The 24,248-nt window shown below is 42.8% G+C and overlaps 1 protein-coding gene across 1 annotated transcript in view; it reads left to right on the forward strand.

Annotated features, from left to right (window-relative positions):
• LOC308280466 (amyloid-beta A4 protein-like) overlaps window positions 1–23,663 on the forward strand; it is an 85,044-nt gene extending 61,381 nt beyond the window's left edge. The window contains exons 9-18 of the mRNA XM_080720740.1: window positions 600–733; window positions 4,263–4,337; window positions 5,202–5,360; window positions 6,848–6,976; window positions 9,218–9,317; window positions 16,155–16,385; window positions 17,366–17,419; window positions 18,204–18,298; window positions 20,910–21,056; window positions 21,497–23,663. Of these exons, the coding sequence (XP_080576866.1) occupies window positions 600–733; window positions 4,263–4,337; window positions 5,202–5,360; window positions 6,848–6,976; window positions 9,218–9,317; window positions 16,155–16,385; window positions 17,366–17,419; window positions 18,204–18,298; window positions 20,910–21,056; window positions 21,497–21,598 (1,226 nt within the window). The 3' untranslated portion in view covers window positions 21,599–23,663. The remainder of the gene's footprint in view (window positions 1–599; window positions 734–4,262; window positions 4,338–5,201; window positions 5,361–6,847; window positions 6,977–9,217; window positions 9,318–16,154; window positions 16,386–17,365; window positions 17,420–18,203; window positions 18,299–20,909; window positions 21,057–21,496) is intronic.
• The last annotated feature ends 585 nt before the right edge of the window (window positions 23,664–24,248 follow it).

The following is a 24,248-nucleotide window of genomic DNA, read 5'->3' on the forward strand; positions in this document are numbered from 1 at the left end:
AGTACTAAAAGGGATATTTCACTTTACAAAAACATTTTATCGGGCTTTTGTGAGCACCCTGGACAGATTTTAATTAGCTTGATTCAATATTTAGATATTTGATTTGATCATTTGATCAGACACTACCCGCCCAGGGCCCCTTCCTATACAAACCCATTGTAACTTCAAACTCCATTTTAACCATGATAGATTCATCAAAAACACCCCTCTTTTTCTGGTGACTCATACTGTCCTCCTATTACATGAGCTGGCCATGTTCTTTTCTGAAAATGGAAAAATGTATACAATAAATATAAAAAGTTATCAGAAAAACACAACCTACAGTAGTTACTTTACACTGCTGATTACACCGCAGCAATGGCGGCAGCACCCTCTACAGGGGAGCGCTCAGGAAAACTATATGCGTCTCAAGCTTTATTGACTGGCTGTTTTCAGTATGCGCCAATTCCTATACAACAAAATAGAAATCAGGCATAACCCTGTTCCGTTCTCCTTGCTCCTCCTCAACTCCTCCTAACTCTAACCTCCTGTGTCTTTTCTCTCTCTCTCTGTCATCCGTGGTGTCATTTGCCTGTCACCCCCTCATAATACCTCTGCAGTGCCCACAGCCACACCCAGCCTCCCCGACGCCGTGGACCACTACCTGGAGACGCCCGGCGACGACAACGAGCACGCCCACTTCCAGAAGGCCAAGGAGAGCCTGGAGGCCAAGCACCGCGATCGCATGTCCCAGGTATAGCCCCGCCCCCAGCTATTCATTTCAATGCAAGTTGCTCAGTGGCGTTTTGAAGCACCTGGAAGAAGCTGAATCCAGGTGCATTGTGGGGGAAATTGGCAAACGAAAGTTTGCCAATTTTACTGACGTTGAGACGTGATTACGTCACGAACGTCACTCGACGTCCATTGAAACGTATTGTAGACCCCAGCGGCGCGCTCTAATGCTCGTGCATCTATGTTTCACCCCGCCTGCAGTTCCAGCTTTGGCCAGTAGGGTCGGTCGCTTCAATATTTACAAGCCAATCTGGGGGCTTGGGTGTACCAGCTAGCCAATCACAATTACGACAGTACACTCTAACCACAAGGCCACTGATCTGGTTCACCATTATCACGCAGTGAACAACCACAAAATGTGTCTTGTTTTGTACAGAAATATGACAGTTTAAACCTACTCGGCAAAAGACACACGTTTACTTAACCATGACCTGCTTGAAATAATAATATGTAATGAATATATGAGTATGAAGCAGGTGAATGTAAATCTAACAGATGATTGGAGGGGAAGCCTCAGAGACCAAACACTGCAGATCACTAAACATTCCAGGAAGGGAAGCGGGTGTTTGGGGAGGAGAATGTCAGAGGACATGATTAGAGGAGGCTTTAGCAAAGCAAGGAGATTGAACAGGGACGTACAGAGAATCTTTAAAAGGCACAGGTTTTCCGGGGTGTGACCCCTTACTCTTTAGCTACTGGAGATGAGGCGACAAACAACATATTTTCTACACAGATGGCGAATTCTTTCAACATAAAAATGCTGCGTTCAAGTGAGTTTTGAAAAGGGCAATTCTCCTGAATGCTGCCTTCGGTTGTGGTGTGGAAAGGCGGGGCAGCTGCATTTCTTTCACCATATAAAGGTAAATGATGCGTTCATGGTCTGGAGAGGGCAGTTTCTTTACAGACGGGCAAAAGGGCAGGGGCTCATGTCCCCTTTTTTGATGTCTACAGTATGTGTGCACGTGCCCGAGATTGAATCAGAGGATGGGAGGTTTTTTGGAAAGGAAGGTGAAGGTATAAATAAACATGATGACGAGAGTGCACGGTGTCTCGTGTGGAAAGGAAGGGGAGAGAAGGAAGCGAGGAGAGCGTTAACCCATTTAGGTCTAGACTAGAATCATTGAATGCTTTAACTATTGAAAGCAGATATACAAGCTCACAGTGTGGCACCGAGTGCTGTGCTGCGAGCTTGTAGAGCAAATCTTTGGATATACGCATTTTCAAAGCGAACATTTGTAACTCAATTTTTGCTTCTGGGGGTCCCTGGAACTAAATATTTTGAGATGGGGGTCTGTGGCCAAATACATATCATTTTGGGGGTCCTTGACATGAAAAGGTTTGAGCACCACTGACATGGAAGCATAGGTTTTTCAAAAAAGCTTAGAAGGATTTACAAGACACACACAATTTGGTCAAAATATTCAAAGACGTGCACAAATGTTCACAATCTTTCAAAAATAGCAGATCTACAAGCTCGCAGCGCGGCACTCGGTGCCGCGCTGTGAGCTTGTATATCTGCTATTTTTCAATAGTTAAAGCATAAAATAATGGTTAAAGTGTTCAGACCTAAATGGCTTAAGAGGCAGGGGAGACATCGTGGCATGGGGAGCCGTGGATTCACGTACCCGCTATCCCCCCTTAGCGATATCCAACCCTGGAAATGATATAACGAGAGACATAAACCTCGCAAACCTGGAAAACATCACTCTGGCATTTTCACGACACCTTGCTGATGGTAGTGGGAGGATAGAAGATGCTTACCAAGCCGTTTTACATGCCGTGTACTCTCCCTACTGCTTACAGAGAGAGAGAGCGGGAGAGAGAGAAGGGGGGGGGGGGGGGGGTTGAGAATGAGAGCTAAGATAGCATAAATGGAGGAAGAGAGAGAGAGAGAGGAAAGGAGTGTCGATTTAAACTGAACAATGTCCGCGTTTTTCCTTTTTTTACTGCTTGGTTTTAAATCTCTGTCTGCACCAGCCACAGCTGCAATGTTTCCAGCACGCTAATTGCGTTCCTAAATCAAGCGAGTCGCTGCACTGAAGGCTCTCTGCCATGCTGCAGGCTCCGGTTTGTGCAGCTTCGAAAAAACACCAACTGAAGACAACCGAGTAATACTCTGCTAAATAATAAAAAAACATTGGCATCGCCATCCATTGTCATTGGACAAGTGCAATGTAGCCGGTGGTTGTGTTTATTTATTTAGTTTAGTTTAGTCATAGTATTTTGAATAAAATGTAATTTAATATGTCATATTTTAGTCATCTGAAAAGTGTTAGTTTTAGTCTAGTTTTAGTCAACTAAAATATAAGATGTTGGCATCGTAATGGCTTATTTTACACTTAGTCATGCTGGAAATAGCCGATCTGTAGATGGTAGATTTGCTATTTTCAGAACGCAACACCCGAGCGTAACAAAACATAAAATGACTTGCCTTTTAGTTCTACTGGATCTCTTCTCCACTAGTCCCTCCCTAACCTGTGAGCTTTTAGAACGGCGAATCGCTAGGGTTCACTCAACCTTTTCAGGCTGTGACCCCCAAAATAATAATTTTTAAGCTGGGGACACAATGTTTCACATTAATTTAAGCTAATAATCTGCCCCCCCAAAGCCCCAAAACCCACAGGTTTAGAACCACTGCTCTAGTCTATATTATGACCAAAGAAACAAACTGCTGTCAATAAACAATCATTTTTAATTTGTGGCGACGCTGTCTTTCGTCAGCCGAAAGAATTCAGCCCCCCACCCCCATTTAATCATGTCACGAACAGTTCCGATATTAATCAAGTTGTGGACAGCTCAGATATATGAAAACAAAACAGATGTTCTGGGGCGTTTTGGGGCCTCAACCCATGACCACCATGACCCTGTGTTTGGATGCAGCTCTGGGATCCGTGTTGCACATCAACATCTTATCTTCACCTCCATCCATGCACAACATACACTGTAGTAAAAGCACTGAAACATGCTTATTATATTATGTTTGATTTGTGTATTTTATTAGATTATTTGAATTGGTTAAACTAGCAATAGAAAACACAACCTTGTACTTATGCCTTACTTCATCATAGAGCAGTGTTAATTTTGTCGACTAAGACAAAAAGCAGTAGAAGACAATGACTTGTTCAGAATTATGTGGTTATATTTAGCCTAAAAACCTTTCCTAAAAGACGAAGACTAAAAGTCTTAAGACTAAAATGTTTTGATATTTAGTCGACTAAGACTAGACTAGACTAAAACAATTTTAGAAGACTAAATGGTGTATTATTCAAAAGACTAAGACTAAATCTAAATTTGCTGAAACACTGAACTCCTGAACACTGGCATTCAGGAGTGTCACACATAAGTAGCAGTGAAAATGGCTGATCTACAAGCTTGTAGACGGCTCCATTTCACAAATCGCAGATTGGCTCTTGGTCTGACGAAATGTTTCACTCTTATTGTATTTTATTTGCTTGTTTTTAATCCCTGCGTCTTTGTTTGTTTGTCTCCAGGTGATGAGAGAGTGGGAAGAGGCAGAGAGGAAGGCCAAGAGTTTACCGCGAGCTGATAAGAAGGCTGTTATCCAGGTCAGACACGCACACTTGCTCATTGCGACCATAGGTCGCAGTTTAGTACTGTATGTGAACGGTCACAGCTTGAGCGTATCTCTGTCACGCCTGACACTGTGGTTCCCCTGAAACATACATCACTGTGACATCACAAGTGACATCACAGTGATGTCAGATACTCAGAGCAGGGATCTCCATATATGTGAATAAAAGGGATTCATGGCCAAGACAGTTGGCCCTTAGGCGTCTTACTGGTTTAGTATGAAAACCTATTCAAAGATCATGTCCATCTGCCTACCTCATCATGTCACACTCCATATATGGTCAAGATCCCTGATCCCTGATATGACCAAGATCCCTCATTCCCCTACTGTATATCCGGATATGGACATATTGTGTCAGTCTCTGTTGTTTCAGCGTGACCGGTGTATATAGTGTTTTAGAGTTGGGTTTATAATTGGGAAGAGATTCAGGTTAGGACATTTATAGGTTAGATAGATATAGGGGTACGATTTAGAGTTATGGTTCATTTACTATAAACATTGTTCTGCTATTTTAGCCTATTTCCAATGCTATCCTAAAAGAAAGGTTGATATCCTCACACGCCTTGTAAATTAAATGTGTGTGTGTCTTTGTGTGTGTGCGTTAGAGGCATCAATTGGGTATGCCAAGGTATGGCAGCTGTCATACCTTGGCTACAGGGGACGGAATAAAAAGTACTAAATCATCATGCCTGTTGCTAAGGTATGGCAACATGACTGTTGTCTTGCATGCACGCCTTCGTGTGCATGCAAAACACCAGTCATGTTGCCATACCTTAGCTTTTGCTGAACTGACGCCACGTGCGTGCGTGCATTTACGTGTATGTGTGTGCGTGCTCAGCGTTTCCAGGAGAAGGTGGAGGCGTTGGAGCAGGAGGCGGCCAGCGAGCGCCAGCAGCTGGTGGAGACACACATGGCGCGGGTGGAGGCTCTGCTCAACGACCGCCGCCGCCTGGCCCTGGAGAGCTACCTGACTGCCCTGCAGCAGGACCCCCCCAGGGTGGGTGCACACACACACACACACACACACACACACACACACACACACACACACACACACACACACACACACACACACACACACACATTATAAACACACACAAACGCATCTATGTACATTATTGTATTGTATAACGTACAGTATTGTATAACGTCATGGGGTTCTCGGGACATAATTTTACATCTTGAAAAGTTCATAGTTCCTGCTATTATTTGTACAAGATTTACATATTTTCCAGACTATGGATTTACTTACTAAACAATGTACACACGTCATCTAGTAATTCACAATAACACACACAAGAGCACGCGGATACTTATTACTTAACCTTTTGATTCGTTTCTTATACTTGTTTTTAATATTAATCTGACGTAGCTAGATGTATCGGAGATCTCCTACCGATATGTACTAAGAAATTCTGATTCTGATTGAAAAAAATATAACCGAATTGCAGAAATATGCAGAAAGACTTTAGGGCGTTCCTTCACATCAGGATGGGTTTTCTAAAGCAGTATGTTTTTCAGCAATGTTTTTTTTTTCTCCCTCCACACTTCTAACGGGATCTCTTGATAAAATCTGTCTACTCAACACTACTATTTAGCTATGACCTATTTTTCATCTGAGCGCTTCCAACCACCCGGCACCGTTTGAGCTAATCACTGTGCATGATGTGCTCCAGTGTATTAATAATAAGTTTGATTTTTTGAAATATGCATCGGGATCATTCATAAATGAGTGCATCTTCCTCATACCTGGAACACCTCACTGAGTTTGCTTAACCCATTAAAGGTTCTACACCATGCTTTTAAAAATAATTTATATAACATTGTTAGTGTCCCAAAAATGTTTTTCAAAAGGTTTGAGGCTAAATTACCACTCCTGAATACATGAGCCCCTGTCATTTCTGCCTGGGAGGACTGCGCTATTGAGACAGTTTTGGCCCCACACTCCTCCCCACCTCCTGCTCAGCAGGCCTGCCCACCCCTCCCCAACCTACACTCAGCACAGCAGTAGCATTAGGTCCCGATTGTGATGTCACAATCAGACCTAAAATAAGATGAAGAGACCTGCTTACATAGATCTGCCCATAAACTGAGAAAGACACAATGGTCAGAAATAGGACTTTGTGAGGATAGAACGTGCTGGTGGGACACCAAAAAAAATACATAAAATTTAAATTCGAAAATTCATGGTGCTTTAAGACCTCCTCCCCCTCACCTCCCCCACAGACAGAGGCGTGCCTAAAAGGTGTGAACTGAGCGGTTCATTTCAAGGCTGTGTGCGTGTGCATGCGTTCGTGCATGCATGCGTGTGTACTTTTCAAGGCTGCTCAACAGCACTACTCGGTGGCTGCAGCTCTATTGCAGGCCACATAGATAGTAAGTAACATACCGGTAGTAACACACGGACGCTTTCAAGTGTAGGAGCGTTTGCACCGCTCAAGAAATTAAATTAAATGTCTTTCTGTCTGTCTGTTTGTCTTGCAGCCCCGCCACGTGTTCAGCCTGCTGAAGAAGTACGTGCGCGCCGAACAGAAGGACAGGCAGCACACGCTCAAGCACTTTGAGCACGTTCGCATGGTGGACCCCAAGAAGGCTGCCCAGATCAGACCCCAGGTAAACCCCTCCTCCCCCCAGGCACGGGAATGTGCCAACAATAACAACAACAGGGACGTGCAGAGAATGTTAGAGAGGCAGGGGCTGACATTTCTAAAAGGGCCTTTTGGTGAAAACATCGAAAATAGCAGACCTCCAAGCTCACAACGCATCGCAGCGGGACGCGCTGTGAGCTTGGAGGTCGGATATTTTCGGTGCTTGATACCACACTGAACTAAGCATAATCAAGACAATAATGGACTACTCATGCATTGAAGGAAGCATGAGGTCAGTCCGTTGTCTCCCTAGGCGCGGCAGAGGGAGAGCAGAGCCCAGGATTACATAGGCAATTGGCACTGGGTGAAAATGGGTTGCAAAATCGTGGGATAAAAATTATATAAAAAAAAAAGACAATAATGGAGATGTGGCGTAGAGTATGGATTGCTTTACAGAGAGGGAGAGCAATTCTTTCAACATAAGATGCTGCATTCAAGTTCAGGAGAGTTTTCAGGTATGGCATGGAAAGAGGGCATATGCATTTCTTTCACCACGGTCAAAAAACTGCATTCATGGTCTGGGGAGGGCACCTTTTACAGATGGATAAAAGGGCAGGGGCTCAAGCCCCCTCTGATGTCTATGTGTGCACGTGCATGAACAACAACAACAACAAATCGATCGACTCGGATTTCTGTTGTTTTGTGTCCTTCACGCGGCCAGTGGTGGATGCAAAGCGTGTCTAATGAATGACTGGGCCTGAGTTATTACAGCGTTGGTATTTATAGTGATTTCCGCACGTAGAACGGAAAATAGCGTGCGCTCGCCTTCTGGGACGCTTCTGAAACGCATTAGGTGAAACCAGTGGGCAAATCCCCGGGTTCTGGAATCGAAGCTTCAAAGCAACGTACAATATAAATATATCTCTGCTGTCGGGCCGAAACCTCCAAAACTCCAAAATGTTCATTTTCGGGAACATGAGCTCAAGTGGAGTTAGGAGGTTTTGACCAAAGGATTTTTACTACTTTTCATTGGTTCAATATTACTTGAACCAACACACGTAAAGGGTGTTCAATAGCACATATTTATGAAAAAAAGAGAGGGCCAATCAGGTGGAGTTAGCTGGTTTGGTAGAAGGTTTGGAGTTGGGAGGTTTTGTCCCAAGCACTTTTTACTACTTTCCATTGGTTCAATATTATTTTAACCAACACTCAGATGCAAAGGGTGTTCAATAGCCCTGATTTATGCCAAAAAATCTAAAACCTCAAAAATTGACTAATGAGGTTTTGGCCAGACAGTGACGATATGCAGGACATCTGTACATTTCTCAAGTGGCAATGTAACAACTTTTTAATACCTCTAAACTAAACGAACTTTGAGCTGGCTCTTGTGGAGGGTGAACTTGAACTTGCACAACAGTGCTGCGACACTGCTGTCAGAGCCATCTGGAACAGACCTCCTCTCTCACACACACACACACACACACACACACACACACACACACACACACACACACACACTCACGCGCACGCACACAGAGAGAGTCCCTACAGCGAGCTTAAATGGCTGACAAAAATGAGGAACTGCAATCTCCGCGGAGCGAATCAATAGAGCTTTCACTTAATCAAGTCCCACACCCCCAATGCAATGAAATGAAATGCCACCCTGTGATCAATGAACCAACGGGGGGCAGCGGCGCCACAGCCCAAATCTTTACAGCAGAACTGTGTGTGTGTGTGTGTTCTTGTATTGCTATTCCTTTGAGACCAAACGTCCCCACATGTAGCCTATAGTACAATTTGAGAAACTGACATTGCCAAGGTTAGGTTACTGATTACTGATCTGCCTGTAGTGCTGCTATTATAGACTGTAAATAAATATGTTTCTATAGAGCCGTTTTGATGCCACTTTTTCCTACGATTTCAAATCCGCCATCTTGTAACGCCCGGTCCCGAAAAGAAACGCTTTTGTCCGCAAACGCAGCGAGGGCAGGTCTTCACTTGGTAGAACTAGTAAACTAGTATTTATCAAATTAAATTAATGTTTATTAAGGTAATAAAACAAAACCTTGTTCACTAATTGTGTGAAAATGCTTCTACAGCCGGCAGGAGGTGAAATAGTGACATCTGCTGGGACCATTAATGTGAACTGCACTCTTAAGAGATTCATGAATTAGTTGTCGCCTGGCTGCTATTTTTCAGTGATGTCCTAAAATGTCGACGTCCTCACAAGTATAGAACAACAAACCTGTGTGTGTGTTCTCCCCAGGTTCTGACCCACCTGCGTGTGATTGAGGAGCGCATGAACCAGTCTCTGGGTCTGCTCTACAAAGTGCCCGGTGTCGCAGACGATATTCAGGACCAAGTCGGTGAGTCTCAAACACATCACCAGCTTCTCTCCAGCAGCTCATTTAATCAGAAGTTCACACATGTCCGCCAGGCAAGTCACAAAGACACGCCTCAACGCGCTCTAGCAGCTAAGTTGTGGGTAGAAGGGTTCGCACCAGGGCAGGAATTCCCATGGCTGTCGTTGCCCCTCAGTTTGGCCTTTTGCACCTCCAAAAAATGGCAGGCCCTGAGGCCACAGTGGCCTTAATGCCCCAGCCCAGCTGACTGTACCACTTTCTCCTCTCTCTCTGTCTTGTCAATATGTAGACACCAGTGGCTTTCTTGTCATGTAGACACCAGTGTCTGGTTGAGTCCTTTAAACCAATCCAGTATCTTTCATTTGTGCAGGGCTGAGCATCAGATTGTAAATACCCACAGCAGATATTCTACATAAACTAACCCTTAAATTCAATTAATAATGTTTCAATGGACTAAAATCTTGTTATATTTGATGGCCTTCCTGCCCTGGCATTTGGCCTTTGTGCCCTAAAAAATTGGACAACACCAAAGGCCAAGTGGCCATGCCCCTAAAATGATGAAATTTCAGACCTGGTTCGCACAATTTTATACAGTATGTATTGGGGGTCCCGCTTCATCTCTTTCTCAGATAGGGGGTCCTTGAGCTAAAATAGCTCCTGTTGTAGGTTATTTGTATTGTATTATATTATTTGTAAACAAGCCCTCAGGACTTTTTTGTGTGTTATCCTTTTACATGTAGCATTGCTTGCGTAATTGTACAGTTTGCAATTTGTTAATAAAGTATTCTATCAATCAATCTAAAAACCAACAAGGAGGCGTCAGCACTGCAGTGTCAGGAACAATACACACGAGGGGGAGTTGGCAGAACAACGAAATTCTTCGGTTTTCTGAGCAAATGACAACCTTTTCCTGTGGGAACCCCACACCCTCCGTTGAAACGGCAAACCTCTCTCATTCTCTCTCTCTCTCTCTCTCTCTCTCTCTCTCTCTCTCTCTCTCTCTCTCTCTCATTTTAAATTGTGAGCTCCGTGAGGGTTTGACAGTTTATTGGAGTCGTGTGTGTGCGTCACTCAGGCATCTGTGACTGTCCACCCAAACATGCTTGCACAATTATGTAGACTCTATGCATTCCAGGACATGAGTATGACGTCCGACCAACTTTATGGCGTGCATTGATCCTATAATGTGGGTTTTTCAACCCCAAAACTAAAACCCTAAATAATTCAGACAGCAACTATTAAAACTATGCAGACATACATACATGACATACCGGTACATATCCCTCACATATGCAACTGACAATTTGAACGTTCCTTTTTCTTTTCTTTTTATGGCGGGATATCGTACTTGTACATGGCTCTAATTAAATGAGTACCTGAGACGAATAACAGTACAGTAATAAGTCCATATTTTAAAGTTTTGAGTGTAGATATTTTATTTTTATTTACCAGAATGTAAACCACAAACTAGAAGCTTTTTATCTGTTAAATTCTTAATGCACTCCCCCCTCATTTAGTTGAATTAGCTTCTTTTTACTTAACTCATATATATTAGGAATTATAAGACATAATACTTATGGAAAGTGGAAAAACAGTATATCTCCAACAGTTTGTGGAACAACAGTACTAGTAAGACACCCAAGGGTGGAATGCGACCTCAGGGTGACATGCAACCTGTCGCGCCAATTCTTGACAATCTGGCCAACCACAGCGTTTCTCTGACGATTCTAGTTGTTGTCATTCTGGGGGGAGTTTGTTCATGTTTTTGTGAGGGTATCAACCCTAGGAGCTCAGCACACTCACAGAATCATGGCACACTCACAGAATCAATGTTATGCCCATACATGGAGTTCCCTGACTATGTTATGTCAAAACATGCCCATATGTGGACATTACCAAATATGGGCATTTCCAGATATGTCCTTAATATTGATAACATTGGGACAGGGATCTCCATATATGGGCATGAAACATATGTTAATTAGTAAAGCCAAGCTTAGGTTTGATGCCTTGGGATTTCTATATTTGGACATAAGTGTGTACCCAATAGGTCATCATCTGGAAAGGTAGGGTGTAAATCAGAGTAAAGCAGGCTTTTGAGCTAGTTAGGGTCAGAGATTGATGACATCAGAAATCCCCATATATGGGCATAAAGGGATTTTGCTTTTGGGAATGCCCATCTATGGCATTTTTATTTTATTTTATCCTTTATTAATAAAAATACATGTATGTATCCATATACATATGGAGTTCAATATTGATGTTTTTGGAGAAGGTATGTTGTAAATGTATGCTACTTAGTAAGGGGCCTCGGGTTAGATACTCTTTGTATGGCCTCTGGAGGTCCTTGGCGTCGGTTAGTAGTATGCCCAGCACATAAGATGTGGGACGTCACAAAGCCTGCGGCCATGTATCATTTTCCATCAGGCCTGTTGGTTTTCACGCTCCAGTGCGGCGTTCATGCGCTGCAAGTCAATGGCAGACTTGGCAGTCAGACAGACAGCCATTGACTCCGGCCTAACAATGGCTACTTTCTATGACGGTAGTCCCATATGACATGATGGACTGGACTATCTCCATATATAGTGTTATCCACATTTCGTGTAGCTGCCCTGTACAGGAAGTGATGTCACAACTCGCTGACATCACACTGACATCACAGAGGCTTCGGAAGGACGGTCACGAGGCTTCGGACACTCAAGCGACACGATTCTTCAGAGTATATGCGACCTTCGGTCGCCGTAAATCAAAAATATCTATATTAAAAAAGAATATATATATATATATATATATATATATATATATATATATATATATATATGGACTAAGGACTAATTAGACTGTTATTCATCTCAGGTACTCAATGTAATGTGTAAGTGGATAATGTCGACTAACCTCAGATATACAGTCAGTAGTTGAAGAAATGCTCAGTGTTGAATCATTGATAAGCTAACCCTTCAATTCAGCACTTGAACGACTTTGGCCCCCTATACTTAAAATAAATGGACCTGAGTTTGCACCCTTTATTTCCCTCTGTTTGCCGACAATGGACGATCTACAGAACAATGATGCTAGAGCTCAAGTGGTCAACCACTAAAACCCTATACTTTGTTGCACATCAAATAGCAAAAGTAGAAGATCTACAAGCTCGCAATGCGTTGCAACGATACCACGTCGGCTAGACATGCCCAGAATGCAGACACTCGGGTTTGCGTTCTTAACTCATATGCTGCCATTTAACAATACCTTCGTACTCTTTAACTGCCATTCGTCTCCATAGACTTCCATGTAATTCATAGTGCACGGATCATGCACACCCATGCCTAGATAATGCACCACGTGTGTCCACATTGCTCACAGCTTTCAAACAAAAAAATCCGAATGGAAATCCGTTCAGGCATTCATGAGATAGCAGCCATTATGTTTTACACTGTTGTGAGCTTGGAGGTCTGCTACCTGAGTTGTATGGGGGTTGTATGGGGGTTAAACAAGCAATTTCGCGATCGCTATCATGCCTACTAACGTTTTTGGGGTCCAAAAAAATTTTTTTGAAAAAAAAAAAAAAAAAAAAAAAAGATTTTTTTATTTTATTTTTTTTTTATTCACGGGATTCACGGGCGTGGCAGGGTGGTACAACGGGATTTTTAAGGGATTCACGTTTTTGGCAGTTAATGAGTTAATGAGATTATTGAAAGACCCTTTTTTCTTTTTACAAATACCATGGTTTTTAGGTTTTGTAATGGTTATCAAATTTCTCACTTATTTCAAACAAATCCCCTGCTTCCATAGCTGATATATCTGTCACTGCTAATTTAATTAGTAAATTCTCTGGAGACAATGTGGTCCCGTCTTTTATTTCAGCATGCAACCAAGTGTAGAATCCACCATTACGATCAGTGAGACCTTCAAGTCCCGCCAAAATATATATATACTTTTGTCAACAAAAGATCATTGCCTCTCTCTCCTCTCTCTGTCCCCTCCAGTGCAGCTTTTGGGCTTTTTTCCCCCCTCTGGTGCAGAGACTTGGAGTTTACTCAATAACACCACTCCTTCGTTGAAGTCAATGGAACTCAATTGTTTTTTTGGGGGGTTTATCTATAAAGTGTTAATCTATAAAGTTGGAAGAGAACAGTAGTGTGTAGGCAACCACACTAATTTGCTGTCAAAATCAACTATTATCGTTTATCGTGATAAAAAAAATCACACCCGTGTGAAGTGGAGCTGTGTGTGTGTGTGTGTGTGTGTGTGTGTGTGTGTGTGTGTGTGTGTGTGTGTGTGTGTGTGTGTGTGTGTGTGTGTGTGTGTGTGTGTGTGTGTGTGTGTGTGTGTGTGTGTGTGTGTGTGTGTGTGTGTGTGTGTGTGTGTGTGTGTGTGTGTGTGGATCATGTGTACCGATTTGTGGAGCTGTGTGTGTGTGTGTGTGTGTGTGTTGCAGTTGATGCTCAGGGCAGGCTAGACTCAACGGCACCTCTCTGGTCACCCAGGATCATGTGTACCGATTTTTGTGACATTTGACGAAAATATGTAGGAAAAGGAGCAAAAAGTGTGTTTTGGAGAAAATTCAAGATGGCGGAAAATCTATCCTGACGCAAATGGGCGTGGCCTATATGGGGAGATGCGTCTTGACCCAAGGAATCCAGGGAAAAAATAATTTTAATTTTTCGACCTACGGTTCAAGAGTTACGAGACAAGTAGGCCGTTATAGCGCCACCATGAGGCAGAGTGGAAATGCTTTTGGGGATTCGTTGAGTATGCCACCCCCGACCTGTGATTGAAATTCAGTGTTGACTGGACCTTTTGTTTGTGATTTATGGCTATTGTTTGCAAAACGGGCCCCTCCCGCTAACTTTGGAAGCCCGTTACGAACGAACGGAATGGACTATCGCAATATCCCTTGAGTATGTTCATTGCATAGGTTCATAGATCATGTGTACCGGTTTTTAAGACATTTGATGAAAATATGTAGGAAAAGGAACAAAAAGTGTGTTTTGGAGAAAATTCAAAATGGCGGAAAATCTATCCTGGCGCAAATGGGCGTGGCCTATATCGGGAGATGCGTCTTGACCCAGGGAATCCAGGGTAAAAATAATTTTAATTTTCCGACCTACGGTTCAACAGTTATAGGCCAAAACGTAAACTGGGCTGTTATAGCGCCACCATGAGGCCAAATGACACAATTATTTTTTATTTAATCCTTGAAATCATTATGAACCTCCTCTCCAAGTCTTGAAACTGTAGCCCCTATGGTTTGCGAGAGACAAATAATTGAATGTGAGTTTTTGCGATTCCCATTATAAGTCAATGGGAAAAATTAATTCACTAATAAATTAATATCAATTAAACTATTGAACCTTTCTCTTAGCAAGTTACTAGCCCACCATTCCCGAGTAAGCCGGTCGATTTGACATATGGCGCGAGTGTGTGGTGGCAAAACTGTGGGACTAGTAGCGTGCCGAAGTTTAGGAAGTTCAGGCTACATACAGACACACACACACACACAGACAGACAGACACACAGACAGACCCACACGGCCACGTATAGGGAGCCTGTGCTTCACACAGCTCCAAAAACAGATTATATTTATCATGAAATCGTCCTGCCTTTATTTGCCAAGCTGCATATCTGGTACGGTTTAAACCCTCGATAATTGGTAAAAACCGACCTGTAAGTAACATACTTGATACAGTCTTGTTTTTTCACTCTCTACCAAATCTTAGCCAAAAGTAGCTGATCTACAAGCTCGCAACGCTATTTTTTTGGCAAATGTTCTGCCCCAGGATAATGGATGTTGGGGATATTTTGCGATAATATCGTAAATCGCAATTCTTTTGGTCACAATGATCGTGGCATGAGATTTTCATATATTCGCTTTCCCTAAAATCAACACTGCTCCAATGGCCGCAGGTCCCTTTTTTTAAAATATTTTATTTAGACAACATGAGTAACATGATGTACAGACAACACAAATATATGCAGCACAGCATAGGCTGGTTAAACATCCTGCCCAAAATGGAACATCCCAAATAAGACCCTTTACGGTCTTATTCACGTTGGAAGTCCTTGGCATTCAATTCATCGCAAATAGTAACAAGAACAACATTTAATGTAATTATAAAATACCACTATATGTACAGAGTAAAGAACTACATTCAATGCAATTATAAAATACCACTATATGTACAGAGTAAAGAACTACATTCAATGCAATTATAAAAAACACTATATGTACACCAGGGGTTTTCAAAGTGGGTGACAGGGTGCCGCGACGGGCCGACGGCAGTCCAGGGGTGCCGCGAGATCATTTGATAATATTTGGAATTTATTTTGGACACTTAAAAAAATATTTAGTATCATTTTAAACTTGAAGTACAAAGTTATTTTCAGTCAGTTCTAACCAAAATGGCTATTATCTCAAAGTTTTCCTCGCAACATAATCACTAAAATATCGTCACTGTCGGGCAGAAACCTTGTATCTCCAAGTCTCAAACGGGTACGTCTTCATCATACAAGACCGTCGCACAAAACTAGTGAAAACAACCGATCTACAAGCACACAACGCCTCGCAATGCGAGGTGTTGCGTGCTTGTAGATCTGCTGTTTTCACTAGTTTAGTACATTTTATAGATGATAAATACAAAACAAACGGTTTTGGACATACAAGGTTTCCACCCGACAACGACGATATGCTATAAATATAAGGTGCTGGGAGTGAAAATTATAATGTACGGGTGCCTCGGATTAAAATAATATTAATGGGGTGCCCTGAGACAAAAAAGTTTGGGAACCCCTGATGTACACTATATGTCCCTAATCACTGCCTCTCTCTCTGTCCTCTCTCAGAGCTGCTTCAGAGGGAGCAGTCAGAGATGGCCCTGCAGCTGGCCAACCTGCAGACAGACTCGTCCAGGGTGAGCTACGGCAACGACGCCCTGATGCCCGACCAGGAGCCTGGAGACGTGCAGGCGGCCGGCCCCGACACGCTGCTGCCCCAGGAGGACACCCTGAGCCTGGGAGGAGGCCTGGGCTTCATCCACCCCGAGAGCTTCAACCAGGCCAACACCCAGAACCAGGGTGGGTAGTGGAGTACTGTGTTGTTGTTTTTTTTTTTTTAGCTTGAGACCCTTTTTATAACATGGTTGATGCATACCTCAAAGGTTGCTGATTGATGCGTGGTACAAAAATGCATATTGAGGTTATGCTGTATGCTCGTGACATCATCATCATACACTGAAGTTATGCGGGAACTCCTATTGAGTGGCTAAAACTTTCTGGCCTAGACATCCCATACATCCAAACTGAAATTTTGTATCTGATTGTGTTAAACTCACTTTGCCACTCGATTTGATCCCCTCTATTGAAAAAGGGGATCTCTGATAATAAAGTCAAAGAAATGGACCTGTGTCAAGAACTAGCAAAAATAAAGAATACATTTTTGCAAGTTCTTGACAGTGTACGGGATCAATTTCTTTGATTGCGACCGTTAGGTCGCAAGTTACTATGAAAAGCTCCACCGGCTGTCCGTCACGTCACGTCACGTCACACTTTTGGCCCTACTCATATCTCCGGCACCGTTGCCCCTATCCATGCCAAACTTTGCACACACACTCCTTGGCTGGCAAACCACAACCTCCGCCCCTAATTTCTCACATGCCCCTCTTCTAGCGCCACCATGAGGTTGCTTTTTTGAAGACAACATACATGCGACCTGATGGCCGATTAGGGAGTCCTACTGGTCATATTAGCTCGAGACCCAAGAGAGAGCTTTTCATAGAACATTATATAACATAGAACCATACATACAGTATGTAATGTATGCATGGAGGGTTCTATACAAACAGAAATGCATTATCATATTACTAAACAAGATTTCATTCCAACGATAAAGATATTTTACTGTTTCATGAAGCAGCTAATGCCCACAAAAAATGTCTCACTTTCAGATGCAAATCAATAAATCTTGAACGCACCATGAACATTTATAGTGCGTGGATAGTCTGATTCAACTGACCAAATACATTTTCCATACTTTTCTCCTCTCCCTCTTTCTCTAGTTGAACCTGTGGACTCTCGCCCCAATCCTGAGCGAGGCCTGCCCACAAGACCAGGTGTGTACTCTATAATTATGTGTGTGTTTTTGATTGATTGATTGAAGAGTTTATTAGCAGTTTGCAATAGAAAAAAGTAAAGTTTCATGACAGTACAAATCACTGGTACAAGGTCAACTAAAAGGAGATCTTAGAAAGCTTTTCGGCTTATTTACACAGGAACCACTTTATGTATCTCATATAACATTGAAAAGACAGACGGATAGAACATAGTACTTTACATAGGATAACATCAATTACAAAAGCAGAAGAAGGGGAGAAAAAAGGGGGGGGGGGGAACATGGGGGCTTAGTCTATTTACAAGTCTCGAGTAGCAGCCGCCTGAAGGTGACTTTTCATACCAATTTTGAAGGAGGCTAGGGATTTTCACTCCTTTAAGGCTTGCGTGAAATGTGTATCACATGTTGGTGGTATAGCTGGAGAACGAATTGGTGCCTTTTATAGTGTTAAATCTAGGTTGAACATGATTAGTGGAGCTGCCTCTGATGTTATGATCGTGGACATCCTTGACCTTAAGGAAGTAGTTTGTCAGGTACATGGGTGTGTGGTTTAGAATTTATGAGTGTCAGTTGGACTGAGTTATACTTTACCACGAGTCACATTGATTGATTGAATACTTTAAAGGGACAAAACACCCTAGGCTGATTAAAACGTGACAGACTAGTAAGCAACACAGCTGCACCAAACATGGGAATGTTAGATTTTCACAGATGTGTAGGTTAGCTGATAGACATGCGCGTGCGTACATGTGCTACCCATTCTAATGCCTCCATGCTCTTCCCAGTGACAGGAGTGAAGATGGAAGCACTCCCGGAGCTGCGAATGATGGAGCCAGACGAGAGACGCAGCACTGAGTATGAAGTCCACCACCAGAAGCTGGTACGTACAACTGTCATACTTTACTGTCACCAGGGGTGATCTGACGGTGGAGCTGTGTGGAGCGGCGTTCCACTACCTTTGAAGCTGCATGCACGCTCGCACATGAACTGTTGTCTGTTTTTGCACCTCGCCTACAAAAGCTGCCGATCGACGCTGAGTGTCACGGCTTGAATTAACAGCAATGACTGACTTGGTTGATGAATGGTTCATCCCTTGTGTGAACTGCTGAGTAGCCTAGTAGGTGTGAGAAGTTCTGTCTGAAGCAGTCGGATTTAACAGAGTTGGATAACAGTGTGGCTGATGGATTCATGAACTAATGAAATTACAGAGGTGGCTGCGATGTACGTAAATGCATAATTATGACAACCCGAAAGTTTCCCCATTATGCAAGTAAATATCGAATACAATTTGATATACAGTATAGTACAGTAACCATTGAACATGCAAAGGCTCGATCGCCGCTTGGTCTTTAATCTTATGTGGGGGACAACCGTCAGGGATTAGGATGTCGCAGACATGCTGGGAACAATGACATTGTGACATCAACGTGTGTGTGTGTGTGTGTGTGTGTGTGTGTGTGTGTGTGTGTGTGTGTGTGTGTGTGTGTGTGTGTGTGTGTGTGTGTGTGTGTGTGTGTGTGTGTGTGTGTGTGTGTGTGTGTGTGTGTGTGTGTGTGTGTGTGTGTGTGTGTGTGTGTGTGTGCGTGCAAGCGCCTCAGTCAGCTATTGTGCAATGCGTTGAACACACTGCAGTATAATTGAGCCGTCAGTCATCTCCACACACGCGCGCGGTCTCACACGCACAAACGCACACAGCGCACAACCCTCACAATCCACCTTCCAAATCCTGCGGTGTAATTCCCCACACCGACTCGGCTCAAATCCTTTAATCCCTCCATTTTGTAACTTATCACATCTCTCACATACTGTACAGTCTATCTGACTCAGCCATTCTCAACCGTTTTCTTTTTTATGTATTTTATTTTCAAGGATCCCCAGACAGTTTGATTATGCATTAGGCCACACGGACCCCCGTTTCATAATCATAGCAATCTGTGTCTCTGGGTTTCCCCCTACACCTACACTGTGAAATCCTTAAACCATTAGACAAGAATCATACTGTATTTATTTGGCTCAAAACATGTTGCTCCAGGGAAGAAAGAAAGATTTGAGTTACAAATGTTCTCTTTGAAAAAAAAATATATATACAGTATTCAGATTCAGAAGATTTGCACAGATGTTCATGATTTTTCAAGAATAGCAGATCTGCAAGCTTGTTTTTTCCTCCAGTGTGGATGAGCTGGTGTCTCTTATCTTCAGATTTTCTAAAATACTGAAACTTTTCTCAGTCTGTTTTTTGCAGAGAGGTTTTTCTGTGATGTGGAAGGAATCCTTCCTTTATAGACCTGTCTCTCTCACTTGAATTGTCTCAATTGTGCCTCATTACATTTACCTTGAATATCCTTAGACAAAAATGATATACATCATCAGACAACGGCGATGTGTGTGGTTTCCTTTTTCATAGCTGCAGGATACTGTATGTCCTTGTATATTATCTTCAATCCTAGCTTTTATCTGTATCTGTCTAGATATCTACTGTACTGTATCTCTATATCGGTCTTTTCCTCACTATGACTTTTGGACATAACTGTTCTTTTATAGAAGTGAACGTGGTATATATGCTGATGAGAGCTCTGGTTTGATGTCACACAGCACAAACCGTTGACATACAACCCTGACAATGACATTTGCAGAACAGACCTTCCACCATAGGTTAACCCATTAAAACCGGGAAGCATCTGTGTATTTTCTTATTTTATTTGAGCTATATAATGTATATATTGTATATAGCAAGATATGTTTTTCAGAAAATTTGTAGGATTTAGAACAGTGGTTCTCAGAAATAGATACGAGCTCGAGCTTGTACCTATTTTTGAGCTTGTACATCTGCTATTTTTCTATTTATTTTTTTACATTTTTTTGAATTTTTTTGAAAGTGGCAGTCCGCGGTCATATACATTTTGGAGTCCTTGGCACAAAAGAGTTTGAGAACTACTGATTTAGAAGGCATTTGTAGAATCTGCCCTTAGTGTACCTACCTTGTGCATTGTGGTGTCTCCTCTCTTAACATGTTTAACATGCATATTTGATGGTAAGCAATAAGGAAGAACCAGCTCAGTGGCTTTGTGGTTAGAGTGTCTGGGTTTGATCCCCGGTCGGGTCATACTAAAGACTCTGAGAAATGGGACCCAGTGCCTCCCTGCTTGGCACTGCGTGTTTCCTAAACACGCAGCGAGCAGCACTAACGTTCATACGCACTTTCATACTTAAGATTATTGAGAGGGGCGCTTCCGCGAGGCGGGTCTAACTCAATCCTGGTGGGTTTAGGAAACACGCACTCAGCATCAAGGGTTGGATTGGGGGTGAGTCCCTGTGACATACTAGCGTCATGTCCAGGGGGTGTACTTGTACGTCATGGCAGGGGGATCATACTTGTACATCAAGCTGCCTCACGCTACAGAAACAGGAGATAGGCTACTTACGTGCTTACTGTAATAAGCATCTTGTGACAGTGTTTGACTTGTGACGGTGTGTGACTTGGCGTGCCGCAGGTGTTCTTCGCCGAGGATGTGGGCTCCAACAAGGGCGCCATCATCGGCCTGATGGTGGGGGGCGTGGTCATCGCCACCGTCATCGTCATCACCCTGGTCATGCTGAGGAAGAAGCAGTACACCTCCATCCACCACGGAGTCATCGAGGTACGCGCGTGTGTGTGTCAGTGGTGGGAAAATGACTAAATGTTTTACTTAATTAAAAGTATCAATACTGCAATGTAGAAATGCTCTGTTACAAGTTAAAAAGTCTGGAATTCAAAATGTACTTGAGTAAGATTGCGGTGCATCTTGGGAATGGGCTTATTGTGTCTAAAAATACATATTTAGCCACTTGTACGCATGCCCCCACCCACTGAAATCAAAATCATTGAAATGGCTAAAACGATAGAAAGCAGTAAATGAAAACATTTTAACACATCTTTTCTTTTCTTCATCTTTTCTTAAAAAGAATGTCCTGTCAAAATTAACACTTGTGTGTGTGTCTCTCTCTCTCTCTCTCTCTCTCTCTCTCTCTCTCTCTCTCTCTCTCTCTCTCTCTCTCTCTCTCCTCCCTCCCTCCCTCCCTCCCCCCCTACCTCCTCCAGGTGGATGCCGCCGTCACCCCAGAGGAGCGCCATCTGTCCAAGATGCAGCAGAACGGCTATGAGAACCCCACCTACAAGTTCTTTGAGCAGATGCACAACTGAGAAGAACACACACACACACACACACACACACACACACACACACACACACACACACACACACACACACACACACACACACCACGTCTTGTCGCACATCCATTGACCACCACTAAAACACACTCCCTCTAATGCCATGCCCAACGTTCCTCCTCCCTCCCCCACCCTAATCGATCCCCACCCTGCCAACCCCGGCCCCACACCCCCACCCCACCCCACCCCACCCCACCCCACAAGGACACGGAGGAAGGGTTTGTTTTATGAGCCTGGGTGTGTGGGTGTGCCCTACCTACCTACCTACCTACCGCACTGTTAAATTCAAGGAAAAACGCACACATTTAATTGGGTGTTGTTTATTTATTTTGTATATTTTTTTACCCCCATTATCTCCGTCTGGGCCTGCTGAATTATTAATATATACTGTATGTATTTATAAAACGTTCAAAAAAATCGCGCACACACACAAAGCCCCCCGCCCAGTGCATCATAAACAAACCCACCCATAGGGAGGGAGAGAGAGTGAGTGAGAGAGTGTCCTCCTGTACTAGCGCTGAGTTCAAGGTCAGTGGGATTGTGTTTTGCCGTTCCGGTTATGTGATGGATTAGATGTGGACTCTTATAGAGGAAAACTGACCACAGATCAGTGTTTCAGGGGATGATTTCTCTCTCTTCTCTCTCTCTCTGCTGCTGAGCCTCATACAATAGGCTCTATGCACAGCAGCCATTTTGGAGATAAATTGGTTCTTTTCTCTCTTCCTTCACAGGTGTTACCAATAATACGAATGAAGGCTCTACTAATGAAGGCTCTCATTTGGATCCATTTGTACACTCAGAGTTATGGGGGTCCTTGAAATAAAAGGTTTGAGAACCACTGTGCTCCATGAAATGGAACAGATCCTTCATTAGTATCATTGGTAACACCTTTGAAGGAAGTGAGAAAAGACCCAACATCTCTCAAATATGGCTACTGTGCATATAGCCTATTGCTTCCAATCGAAGCCAATCCCAATGTATGATTTTTCTTTAAAGAAAAAACTAACTAACAATGTTCTTTTGTACAACCCACTGATTTGATTTAATGTAATAACGCAAATCACTGACAATCGCTCCCTTTATTTTAGTGCACAAGATTTAACAGATTTAACCCCCGCCTATAAGACGAAATCGCGTGTTCCGTTTCGCTCGAGGCTCAGCAGCCGCCCACCTCCCCCCCACCCGTCCACTACTGACCCCTACAGTCCACACTGGAGTATAGGTGACCCCCACCAATTCCCCTCCTCTTTCTCTCTCTTACTTTGTGCATTCTCACGACAGCCGGGCTGGTTTAACTCACTGCTTCTCAGCATAAGGATCCGGGGACCACCAGGGGTCCAAATTGCCCCCCCTTTTACAGGGGACCTCAAAGAGTTATCGACCCCGGATTTCATTTGTACACTTGCAGAGTTACGGACCATTTTAACCTATTTAGGGCTGAGGTTGATTCTCTTCAGAAAAACGTCAAATATTTATTCAGAAATTGCCCATAAGGGTCCATTTGGACCCCTTTTGGTCCCCCAAAACCCGACGCTGAGAACTAGGACGTTGACTCACACAAGGCTGTCAAGGATTATAAATATATCAAGAGGCTACCGATGATGAAGATAATGATGATGACGGTAACCATGTATTCCGAATGAGCTTTTTTTTTCTTGTCGTTTTCTTTTCTCTTTTCTTATTTCAAAGCCTATACGGTTTCCCAGTTTTGTTTTTCAAAAAAACCTACAAAAAAACAATCTAACAAAAATCGAGTGGAGAAAAAAAAAAAAGACAAAACCAAAAAAAAAGACAAAAAAATTAAAAAACAATGTAAAGTCCTTTTTTTAAAATTGCGTGTGTTGTAATGCCGATCTTAGCTGTTCGTATGTAGTGCATGACGACGAAAACGGTGATGACAGGATTTGACGAAGACGGAGAAAAAAAAATAAAACGAAAATCTTTAACGCTGCTCTTGAGGATCCTTTCTCACGTAATCGACTTGTCATCCTAGCAACGATTGTACATTTTAGTATCTTTTTCGTGACCACGTGACTTAAAACGACCATGGAAAAAAGAAAAAAAGATAATAATGAAAAAACATATATTAAATCTACATAGATGAATGGGCTGAGCTTTGATATCATGTTTAAAAAATAAAATAAAAAAACACTATGGAGAGAAAATCCGTGCTTTTTTGGGGGATTTAAAAGTGTGTTCCGTTATTTTTATTTTTTATAATTTTCATTTGTTTCTTTTTGGTTCCTGAATCTACCGTAGAAGGAGGGGGGGTCGACTAAGATCCCAATTGTGTATATTATTATTATTATTATGAACTTTACTGTGTTGAAAAATCCTTCTGCAATCACAGGATCTTTTCTTTGTGTAGAGAATTGATCATTCAATTTACATTTTGTTTGTTTTATTTCATTTTTTTCATTTTAAATTCACATTGTGTTCTGTCCTTTTTTTCTTTTCTTTTTTTTTTAAAGGGCATGCTAGGGGAGAGACTGCGGAAGAGATTGCGGAAATGGCGGAGGGGAGGGTGGGTGTATAATATGTCTCGTCTTTTTCCCTATGCTATACGTTATTGCGTTTTAGTCCTAGCCTGCCGCGCCGTTTCCTCCCCTCTTTGGGTCCG

The sequence above is a fragment of the Nannobrachium achirus genome (genome assembly GCF_963921795.1).
Source record: "Nannobrachium achirus genome assembly, chromosome: 24".
Classification (NCBI taxonomy): domain Eukaryota; kingdom Metazoa; phylum Chordata; class Actinopteri; order Myctophiformes; family Myctophidae; genus Nannobrachium; species Nannobrachium achirus.